Genomic DNA, 11720 nt, shown 5'->3' on the forward strand with positions numbered 1-11720 from the left:
TCATCCATTCTTTTTTCCCTTACATGCATTTTTTTTTATGTAGCTAAATACATTCCAGTCCATTTAGCATGCAGGCTTACTTATTTCAACAATGTATTCCATTACATGTTCATTATTAGATTGCTAATGAACTTAGTACCTGCCGTCACCGTGCTAGAGTTTTTGCTACATTATCAATACACCTGGCTACAAAAATGCATTTAGAAAAATGCCCCATTATGCAGTAGACTCCCCAAGCAGGTTCAGTTGGCTTTGTGTTTATTGATATTATACACTACACAGGACAGTAACATTGTTAAATACTAGAATGTAAGTGTCTACATGAGAACACAATAGTAAAATAAATAATAATCACCTGTCTAAATGAAAAAATTAAATGCATACATTCATACTGCAAATTCCTTTAAAATACATTAGGTCATGAGACTGGCAATAAATACACACATTTTGTTTGAATATTCTTTACTTTAAGGCATACTCTAATCGCAAATCAACTCAGAGGTGTTTGAGTGAAGGACTCCGTGAGGGATTAGTACTCAAAGTTAATGATACTTATGATCCTTAGATCACTTCCCAACCAATCACGAGAGGAAAATAAACTGCACCCCACCCCCTGCTGTGTGTGTCTGCTCTATTGACACTATTTAGAATGATTGTGCCAATCAAGATAGCAGGAGTGGTTAGTTAGACACATTGTGGGAGGGGCATGGTAGGATGTCAACAGGCTGTATCTAAAAAGCTATCTAAAGTTGGCTTGTACTTTTACTTAACAAAACCACTTGTTCCCTTTGGCCTCTACTGGGATGAGTTGTGTAAGCAAACTGGAAAAGTATTGTGTTGTAGAATGAGTCCAATGATACAGAGTGCTGTATCATCCTCTTGAATAAGGGTCATCGCAGATTAGCAATCACCTTAATCACCGTACACATATTACCTTAGAACCCAAACTCAAATGTGCAAGAATAACACATTCAAAAGTGATAAATCAATGAAGAATGGACAAAGTAGCAGAGTGTGCAGTAGTAAGATGTGGGAACAAACAGCCAATTCAGATACATTTCCCAATCCCTTTACAGTAGGTGCTCATCATGAACGTCATCCCTTTGCATTGCATTCATTCCTAAAAACCATAAATACCTCCAACCAGTACAATAAGAAACAGGGCAAGAGTGTCAAGGTAGACTGAATGAGTCCATGGACCAGGCCGGTGCTACACAACCCTGCTTTCAGTACCAAATTACAGTATCAGATATTAAATCTTTACAACACACCCCATTACATACAATCATACAGATCCTTCAAATAAAAAGTATATAACTACAAAAATGAACTAAATAAAACGCAATAAATATGACGAAGTCAAGTAAGCAGAGCAGCGTTATCACCAGTAGTTAAGATAATATTTCCTATTTAGGGACATGGAAATTACATTTTAAATCAAATTACCTTGTTTTTATTTTCGCTTGTATTACACAATATTGACCAGGAAGAGGCATCAGAGAGGCCTAGACTAGTGTGTCTCCTCCCCGATCTCAAACAGAAGTGCGTGTCCTACCATAGGAGGAAGTAATCACTGTTAGTCGTATTTGAACATTTTTGTGTTTGTCTTAATTTTCCTCTTTTTCTATTTTTTCTTTTTACATTTAACTTTCTGCCTGATAAGTTGATTATTTGTTTCCATATAATTATCATATTCTATAAATGCTCTCTGTTGCCACTCTAATGGCAGAGTAAACTCACAGCAGATGTGTGGGCTACTGGATTTGACAGGCGGTGGAGGAGGTGGCTTGGCAGCACATGCAGGTGGGGTTGACAGATTTGGGCAGGATCAGGTCCAGGTCTTCGTCGTCAGGGATCTCGTCCAGCCGGTAACCATCCTTCAACAGCTGGATATTCAGGTCCTGGTTGATTTGCTGCAAGGGTGGACATATGGACATGTGACTAGGGGGTATAAGGTATGGTCAGTTATGTTCTAAGGGGTCATAGGGGATAGTCAGTTATGTTCTAAGGGGTCGTAGGGGATGGTCAGTCATGTTACTAAGGGGTGTAGGGGATGGTCAGTCATGTTACTAGGGGTCGTAGGGGATAGTCAGTTATGTTCTAAGGGGTCGTAGGGGATGGTCAGTCATGTTACTAGGGGTCGTAGGGGATAGTCAGTTATGTTACTAAGGGGTGTAGGGGATGGTCAGTCATGTTACTAGGGGTCATAGGGGATGGTCAGTCATGTTACTAAGGGGTGTAGGGGATGGTCAGTCATGTTACTAGGGGTCGTAGGGGATAGTCAGTTATGTTCTAAGGGGTCGTAGGGGATGGTCAGTCATGTTACTAAGGGGTGTAGGGGATGGTCAGTCATGTTACTAGGGGTCATAGGGGATAGTCAGTTATGTTCTAAGGGGTCGTAGGGGATGGTCAGTCATGTTACTAAGGGGTGTAGGGGATGGTCAGTCATGTTACTAGGGGTCGTAGGGGATAGTCAGTTATGTTACTAAGGGGTGTAGGGGATGGTCAGTCATGTTACTAGGGGTCATAGGGGATAGTCAGTTATGTTCTAAGGGGTCGTAGGGGATGGTCAGTCATGTTACTAGGGGTCGTAGGGGATAGTCAGTTATGTTCTAAGGGGTTGTAGGGGATGGTCAGTCATGTTACTAGGGGTCATAGGGGATGGTCAGTCATGTTACCAAGGGGTGTAGGGGATGGTCAGTCATGTTACTAGGGGTCGTAGGGGATAGTCAGTTATGTTCTAAGGGGTTGTAGGGGATGGTCAGTCATGTTACTAAGGGGTGTAGGGGGATGGTCAGTCATGTTACTAGGGGTCATAGGGGATAGTCAGTTATGTTCTAAGGGGTCGTAGGGGATGGTCAGTCATGTTACTAAGGGGTGTAGGGGATGGTCAGTCATGTTACTAGGGGTCGTAGGGGATAGTCAGTTATGTTACTAAGGGGTGTAGGGGATGGTCAGTCATGTTACTAGGGGTCATAGGGGATAGTCAGTTATGTTCTAAGGGGTTGTAGGGGATGGTCAGTCATGTTACTAGGGGTCATAGGGGATGGTCAGTCATGTTACCAAGGGGTGTAGGGGATGGTCAGTCATGTTACTAGGGGTCGTAGGGGATAGTCAGTTATGTTCTAAGGGGTTGTAGGGGATGGTCAGTCATGTTACTAGGGGTTGTAGGGGATAGTCAGTCATGTTACTAAGGCGTTGTAGGGGATGGTCAGTCATGTTACTAAGGCGTTGTAGGGGATGGTCAGTCATGTTACTAGAGGGTGTAGGGGAATGTAACATTACTGGGGCTGCAGAAACTCCACCATAGACTTAAGAAGACTATTAAGTAGTCTTCAAGGAGTACCCATGTAACTAAAGGCTTTTCACACGGTGAAAGCCCGTAGTAACATGACTGACGATCCCCTACACCCCTTAGTAACATGCCTGACCATTGCCTACACCCCTTATTTATCAACTGACCTTGTTTTTATTTTCACTTGTATTACACAATAATAACCAGGAGGAATCAGAGGCCTAGACTAGTGTGTCTCCTCCCAGATGAGTATTCTCAGATAAGTAGTCTTCAAGGAGTACCCATGTAACTGAAGGCTAGTCATATTGTTACACTGTGAAAGCCCTAATCACTGTTTTATCATAAGTTATTGAAGTTTACTTACTTCAGCGATCATATCAGGCTTTTGAAGACAGTCTTGTTACAGTAGCTAACTGGTTTAATGACAAAGACATAAGGCTAAAATATATGTAGTGTGTAGTGTAAGTGGTTTTAAGAATGGGTCAGTTGTGGTGACCTTAAATGAATAAAGGTAGCCTGAGATTTTATCCAACAGTAATCCACATTTACTGTAATGAGGTTTGTGAAGGGAGAGAATATGAAGATTGTAAGTGTGGTGGGGATGAGTAGCAATGGCCAGGCATGACTGTAAAGTCCAGTACAGATACAACAGCTGAGACGAGACGGTTTTTATGCAGTTTTAGAACCGAGGTTTGCTTGATCTAGTTTTAGAACGTCTCATGTCAGCTGCTGGAGTTTCTAAGAATCAACATCGAAAAATATTAGCTAAAGAAGAGACGTGTCCGTTTAACAGTGTGCAGATGTTCTGTATTTAGCCAAGCCGTTAGCTAGCTAGCCTACCAGACAGATAGCTATTTTGCTGCAGTTAGCTAGCCTAACTTGCTGATATTTCTCTGAAATGTCACGAAAGTCCACCCTGTTTCTGATGCATGCATTTCATGATACTAATTTGCTACATCAACTTGTTACAACCAGAGGCAGCTTTGTTTCAAAGTACATCAGTCATTGTGTTCCAGGCTGTATCACAACCAGCCGTGATTGGGAGTCCCATAGGGCGACGCACAATTGGCCCAGCGTCGTCCGGGTTTGGCTGGGGTAGGCTGTCATTGTAAATAAGAATTTGTTTCCTAATTGACATTCCTTGTTAAATAATGGTTAAATAAATAAAAACTAAATAAATTGTAAAGAGGCACCATCACAGTGGAAACGGTCGCAACCACACGTATCGTCATTTGATCTGAATGCCCCTTCTTTAGTGAGCTGTTCTACAACACAAAATTCTAAAACTGGTTCGTTTTGTCCCGTCTCGTTTCTCCTTATGTCGGCTGTTGTATCTGTTCCGGGCTTAAGTAGTGTTACCCAGAGTGCATAGGTACCTGGTCCCTCACACATCTCACCTCGGCTGAGGAGTATCCCGATGAGGAGTATCTGGACATGTCGAAGTCATCGTCACTGCAACATAAAGGGAAGTGGATGGTCATTTACATAGATTCATGTTATCACTGTTGATCTTATATGTACATTCACCTCATGCCTGTCACAATGGCGCCAAATGGGAAGGCTGCAGTTTTACGGGCTCCTAACCAACTGTACTATTTTGTTTTTTTATTTTGCATTGTTTGCAACTCATTTTGTACATAATGTTGCTGCTACCGTCTCTTATGACCGAAAACAGCTTCTGGACATCAGAACAGCGATTACTCACCTCAAACTGGTCGAAGATTTTTTTCTTTAATGAGTCCAACGCAAAGGATATACTGCTTCCCGGAGACCAGGCCCTTATCCAGTCATTCGCGTGAAGAAAAGACGGAAATAGAGGGTGCGGAGGTCTGGGTGCCTTGTGAGAATTTGTCGGCGAGTGAGTAAACCACCACTACCCTCGGTATTATTGGCCAATGTGCAATCATTGGAAAACAAACTGGACGATCTACGATTAAGACTATCTTACCAACGTGACATTAAAAACTGTAATATCTTATGTTTCACAGAGACTTGGCTGAATGACGACACAGATAATATAGAGCTGGCTGGCTTCTCCGTGTTTCGGCAGGACAGAGCAGCTACGTCTGCTAAGACGAGGGGCGGGGGTGTGTGTCTATTTGTCAATAACTGCTGGTGCGCAATGTCTAATATTAAAGAAGTCTCGAGATATTGTTCACCTGAGGTAGAATACCTAATGATAACCTGTGGACCACACCTGTGGATCACATCTATATAATTCGTAGCCGTCTATTTACCACCACAAACTGATGCTGGCACTAAGACCGCATTCAACAAGCTTTATAAGGCCATAAGCAAACAAGAAAATGCTCATTCAGAAGCGGTGCTCCGAGTGGCCGGGGACTTTAATGCAGGCAAATGTCACGTGCAACCAGAAAAAAAAAAAAAAAAAAAACTCTAGACCACCTTTACTCCACACACAGAGACGCATACAAAGCTCTTCCCTGCCCTCCATCTGGCAAATCTGACCATAATTTTATCCTCCTGATTCCTGCTTACAAGAAAAAACTAAAGCAGGAAGTACCAGTGACTCGCTCAATACGGAAGTGGCCAGATGACACGGACACAGGAATGTTTTGCTAGCACAGACTGGAATATGTTCCGGGATTCATCCAATGGCATTGAGTAGTATACTACCTCAGTCACCAGCTTCATCAACAAGTGCATCGACGACATCGTCCCCACAGTGACCGTACATACACTACATTTTTTTGTCCATTAAAATAACATCAAATTGATCAGAAATACAGTGTAGACATTGTTAATGTTGTAAATGACTATTGTAGCTGGAAACAGCTGATTTGTAATGTAATATCTACATAGGCATACAGAGGCCCATTATCAGCAACCATCACTCCTGTGTTCCATTGGCATGTTGTGTTAGCTAATGTCTACACTGTATTTCTGATCAATTTGATGTTATTTTAAATGGACAAAAAATGTGCTTTTCTTTCAAAAACAAGGACATTTCTAAGTGACCCTAAACTTTTGAACAGTAGTGTACATTTCCCAACCAGAAACCATGGATTACAGGCAACATCCACACCATGCTAAAGCCTCTCTGTAGCCGATGTAAGCAATAGCTTTAACATTTAACATTTACAAAGCCGCAGGGCCAGACGGATTACTAGGACGTGTACTCAAAGCATGCGCGGATCAACTGGCAAGTGTATTCACTGACATTTTCAACTTCCCCCTGGCCGAGTCTGTAATACCTACATGTGTCAAGCAGACCACCATAGTCCCTGTGTCCAAGAAAGTGAAGGTAACCTGCCTAAATGATTACCGCCCCGTAGCACTCACTTCCGTAGCCATGAAGTACTTTGAAAGGCTGTTCAATCGCACTCCACACTGCCCTTTCCCACGTGAACAAAAGGAACACCTATGTGAGAATGCTGTTTATTGACTATAGCTCAGCGTTCAAGACCATAGTGCCCACAAACCTCATTACTAAACTAAGGACCCTGGGACTAAACACCTCCCTCTGCAACTGGACCCTGGACTTCCTGATGGGCCACGCCCAGGTGGTAAGAGTAGGCAACAACACATATACCACTCTGATCCTCAACACTGGGGCCCCTCAGGGGTGCATGCTTAGTTCCCTCCTGTACTCCCTGTTCACCCACGACTACATCAATCAATCAAATGTATTTATAAAGCCCTTCTTACATCATCTGATATCTCAAAGTGCTGTACAGAAACCCAGCCTAAAACCCCAAACAGCAAGCAATGCAGGTGTTGAAGCACGGTGGCTAGGAAAAACTCCCTAGAAAGGACCTAGGAAGAAACCTAGAGCGGAACCAGGCTCTGAGGGGTGGCCCGTCCTCTTCTGGCTGCGCCGGGTGGAGATTACAACAGAACATGGCCAAGATGTTCAAATGTTCATAGATGACCAGCAGGGTCAAATAATAATAATCACAGTGGTTGTCGAGGGTGCATGTCAGCACCTCAGGAGTAAATGTCCAGTACATGGCCAAGCACGACTCCCAACACGATCATTAAGTTTGCGAGACAACAGTGGTAGGCCTGATCACCGACAACGATGAGACAGCCTATAGGGAGGTCAGAGACCTGGCAGTGGTGCAAGGACAAAAACCTCTCTCTCAACGTGAGCAAGACAAAGGAGATGATTGAGGACTACAAGGAAAGGAGGGCCGAACAAGCCCCCATTAACATCGACGGGGCTGTAGTGGAGCGTTTCGATAGTTTCAAGTTCCTTGGTGTCCACATCACCAACAAACTATCCAAACACACCAAGACAGTTGTGAAGAGAGCACGACAACACCCGTTCCCCCTCAGGAGACTGAAAAGATTTGGCGTGGGTCCCCAGATCCTCAAAAAGTTCTACAGCTGCACCATCGAGAGCATCCTGACCGGTTGCATCACCGCCTGGTATGGCAACTGCTCGGCATCTGATCGTAAGACGCTACAGAGGGTAGTGCGTATGGCCCTGTACTTCACTGGGGCCAAGCTTCCTGACACCCAGGAGCTATTTACTAGGCGTGTCAGAGGAAGGCTGAACAACTAAACTAATCAAATGGCTACCCGGACTATTTACATTAAACCCCCCCCTTTTTTTACACTTCTGCTATTCGCTTTTTATTATCTATGCACAGTCACTTACAAATGACCGACTAACCTGTACCCCCCACATTGTCTTGGTACCGGTACCCCCTGTATATAGCCTCGTTATTGTTATGTAAATGTCTTGTGTTACTTTTTGATTGATGAGATTTTTTTAACCTGAGTTTATTTAGTAAATATTTTTCATTAACTGCATTGTTGGTTAAGGGCTTGTAAGTAAGCATTTCACGGTAAGGTCTACACCTGTTGTATTTGGTGCATGTGACAAATGCAATTTGATAACCTAAATACTGTATCCATGTTGGCAGGTCTGATAGTAAAGGGTGATGGTGGACAAGTGACATTATGTGTGTACGATATCACCTACCTGTCTGTATCTAGGGCCACCAGGGGCTTCTCATCAGGGCTCTGGTCTAAGGAGGAGTAGCCCTTATTGGGCACCACCAGCCTATGGAGAGGAGAGAGGGAGTGAGTGAGTGAAAAAGAGGGAAAAGGTAGAGGTGGGCAGGATAGTGAGTACACAAGAAATAAGAGGTAGAACAGACCAGGAGGAAGAGAGTGAGTGAGAGTGAAAGACATAGGAGGACATAGGGAGAAAGAAAACAATGAATGGAGGACCAAAAGGGAGAAGGCCCTAGTCAGGACTGAGGTCAGCTCTCACCGTGTTCTGGCCATGACATTGTTCTTCTTGGGCTGCTGGTTCACTGGACTTCCTGCATTGCCATTCTTCAGTGATCCCTTCCTGGCCAGCTCTCGCTGTTTCTCTGCACATCACAAGATGTGACATCAGAGGATTGACAAATATACATTTACATTTTTACATTTGAGTCATTTAGCAGACGCTCTTATCCAGAGCGACTTACAGTAGAGTGCATACATTTTATATACTGAGACAAGGATATCCCTACCGGCCAAACCCTCCCTAACCCGGACGACGCTATGCCAATTGTGCGTCGCCCCACGGACCTCCCGGTTGCGGCCGGCTGTGACAGAGCCTGGGCGCGAACCCAGAGACTCTGGTGGCGCAGCTAGCACTGCGATGCAGTGCCCTAGACCACTGCGCCACCCGGGAGGCCTCTATAGAGGGCCACAGACACAATCCTGCCATGGCACCTCTCAGATAACCAGTCTCCTGACACCATTCAACTGGTCATCTGGTTTAGAATCAGAGATGTGTCAAAGATGACAGACCAGGGCCATCACCAGACTATGACACACACAGCACATTAACACCTGGTGCAAGAACGACTCAATTCTGGCCCTAATGAACTTACGGAGTCAACTTTTTGAGTGAATTTACAGAGTAAGGTATTTTGTCATTATTCAATCTTAGCAAATCACATTACTAGACCTACATGGCGTGGTTCCAAATAGAAAAATATAAACGGTAGCTAGCTACCTTCTAACTAAAGGGCGAAGCTTCACATAGACAAAAATAATGAGAGTATCCTAATCTGTGGGTGATGTGTCGCACTTGTGGGGAAAGCTTTCCCCATACAAAAGAAAGAACAAACTCGAATAGATTTTCTAAAATCTTCATGTTGCCTCACACAAGCATATGGGTGGGAATAGGGGGTACACAAGTCAGGCTAATGACTGCAGTGTGCTAGTTTGAGGTTTTGATATAACAGACCTTCTGGGCTTGGGAAGGAAATATCTGGTGTGCGGGACTAGGGCCATCCAACAGTAACAGTGACTCCCTCCCTCATCCCAGATGTTATAGGAACATTTGTTAACAGAGGAGGGATTGCTCATCAAAGGCATGTCTTTTTACAAAATTGTTAAATTGAGTAATTATTTTACCATTTCATTTTCTGGACATCCCAATGAGGTGTGTCAATGTGTTTATATGTATGCCTTTTAAGCCTTGACACTAAACCTAGCCTTTGTATTGATCCCTTCTACAGTACCTTGTATTGCTCCCTTCTACAGTACCTTGTACTTCTCCCTTCTACAGTACCTTGTATTGCTCCCCACAACATATTTGTATTGCTCCCCACAACATATTTGTATTGCTCCCTTCTACAGAGCCTTGTTTTTTATTTATCTGTTATTTTACCAGGTAAGTTGACTGAGAACACATTCTCATTTACAGCAACAACCTGGGGAATAGTTACAGGGGAGAGGAATGAGCCAATCGTAAACTGGGGATTATTAGGTGACTGTGATGGTTTGAGGGCCAGATTGGGAATTTAGCCAGAACACCAGGGTTAACACCCCTACTCTTACAATAGGGGGCCATGGGATCTTTAATGACCTCAGAGAGTCAGGACACCCGTTTAACGTCCCATCTGAAAGACAGCACCCTACACAGGGCAGTGTCCCCAATCACTGCCCTGGGGAATTGGGATATTTTTTTAGACCAGAGGAAAGAGTGACTCCTACTAGCCCTCCAACACCACTTCCAGTAGATTATGGTCTCCCATCCAGGAACTGACCAGAACCAACCCTGCTTAGCTTCAGAAGCAAGCCAGCAGTGGTATGCAGGGTGGTATGCTGCTGGCTTGTACTTCTCCCTTCTACAGTACCTTGTATTGCTCCCTTCTACAGTACCTTGTATTTCTTCCCACAACATCTTTGTATTGCTCTCCGGACATGTGACCCCTGTCCAAGGTGCTGAAATAAACAGAGGTACTAGGTTCTGCTGAGACCTCTTACACTCACCTATCTTCATCTGCAGAGGAGAGGGCTTGTAGTTAATAGTGACTGGCTCGCCCTCCCTCGTGTCTGAGTCTGCCTCCGAAGAAGCCGTGGACGATGCCGGGTCCTGGAGAGAGAGAGAGGTTCTAAATTGCATCACAATAGTGAGAGATTGGTGTCACACGACTCACGTTCTGGGATGTTTATATGACATTGTCATTATGTATAGGCCAGTAAATACAATAGGCCTACTGCTACTGTATTAGAAAAATATATTTGTGAGATTCCCTGTCCAGCTCACACACACATATGCACTTTACACATACATCAAAGGTTGTCAGGTAGTCACATCTTAACTGTACAGAGTTCATTCATTGACTGCCATGACACACATTACACTCATAACTCCCAAAAGCTACACCACTGCAGATACAGACAAACACTTTCGCTGAATCATGTTATTCCAGATAGGTTCCACCATAGCAGGGGTGGGCAACATACGGCCCATGGACCAAATCCGGCCCATCAGGCCATTCAATCTGGCCAGAGGGTAGTTTGAGTAAAAAAGGAAGACCACTCTTGAATGTCTAAAACTAGACAGTATGTAGAAATTATAATGGACCTATACGTTTTAAAATAACTTCCCCTTTTCAGGCCCGCAAATTGCTTCTGATTAACAAATTGCTCAAGAAAAAATTGTGGCCCTCACTGATTTTTAAAATCTAGATGTGGCCCTTGAGCCAAAATCATTTCCCACCCCTGGACTTGAAAAACGAACTCGATACAGCAAACTAACATGGTCTACTGAGACACAACACTAACTATATGCCTACAGCATGTGATGTAACGAGCGGGTTTGATTCAGAGTGAAACGCCATATGCTGCCGTGGAGGGTACCGCTCCACGCAGTCACCGCATGATGAAGTAATCGAAGGGGGGCTAGGCCTTACTCACTCCGAAAGGAGCGAATTACAATTGCTTTGTAATGTTCAAAAATAGCAAACAATTAAATAATAACACGATCTGTTACATACATGCCAATCCACTACCTACGATTTTTGCAATGACAGGCTTTGTCTCATTTGTTTGTCCCAAGAGCGGATGGCTGTGCGAGGCTGGGATGGTTGTTTTCGCCAAGCATCACCGATGCTCACTACGCAGCTCGATCACTTGAAATATATTGATATTGATCAAGGTCGCC

At 43.9% G+C, this 11720-nt stretch overlaps 1 protein-coding gene across 2 annotated transcripts in view; it reads right to left on the minus strand.

Moving 5' to 3' along the window:
• Positions 1–241: 241 nt before the first annotated feature.
• Positions 242–11720, minus strand: part of LOC129853242 (protein FAM219A-like) — a 12126-nt gene continuing 647 nt past the window's right edge. Inside the window, exons 2-6 of one of the 2 annotated variants that reach the window (XM_055919077.1) lie at positions 10544–10646; positions 8541–8643; positions 8247–8327; positions 4672–4747; positions 242–1913 (exon numbers count right to left, since the gene is read on the minus strand). In XM_055919077.1, the coding sequence (XP_055775052.1) occupies positions 1755–1913; positions 4672–4747; positions 8247–8327; positions 8541–8643; positions 10544–10646 (522 nt within the window). In that variant the 3' untranslated portion in view covers positions 242–1754. The remainder of the gene's footprint in view (positions 1914–4671; positions 4748–8246; positions 8328–8540; positions 8644–10543; positions 10647–11720) is intronic. The other variant, XM_055919078.1, reaches the window with a different exon arrangement.

Source organism: Salvelinus fontinalis, chromosome 4, assembly GCF_029448725.1.
Source record: "Salvelinus fontinalis isolate EN_2023a chromosome 4, ASM2944872v1, whole genome shotgun sequence".
NCBI classification, from domain to species: domain Eukaryota; kingdom Metazoa; phylum Chordata; class Actinopteri; order Salmoniformes; family Salmonidae; genus Salvelinus; species Salvelinus fontinalis.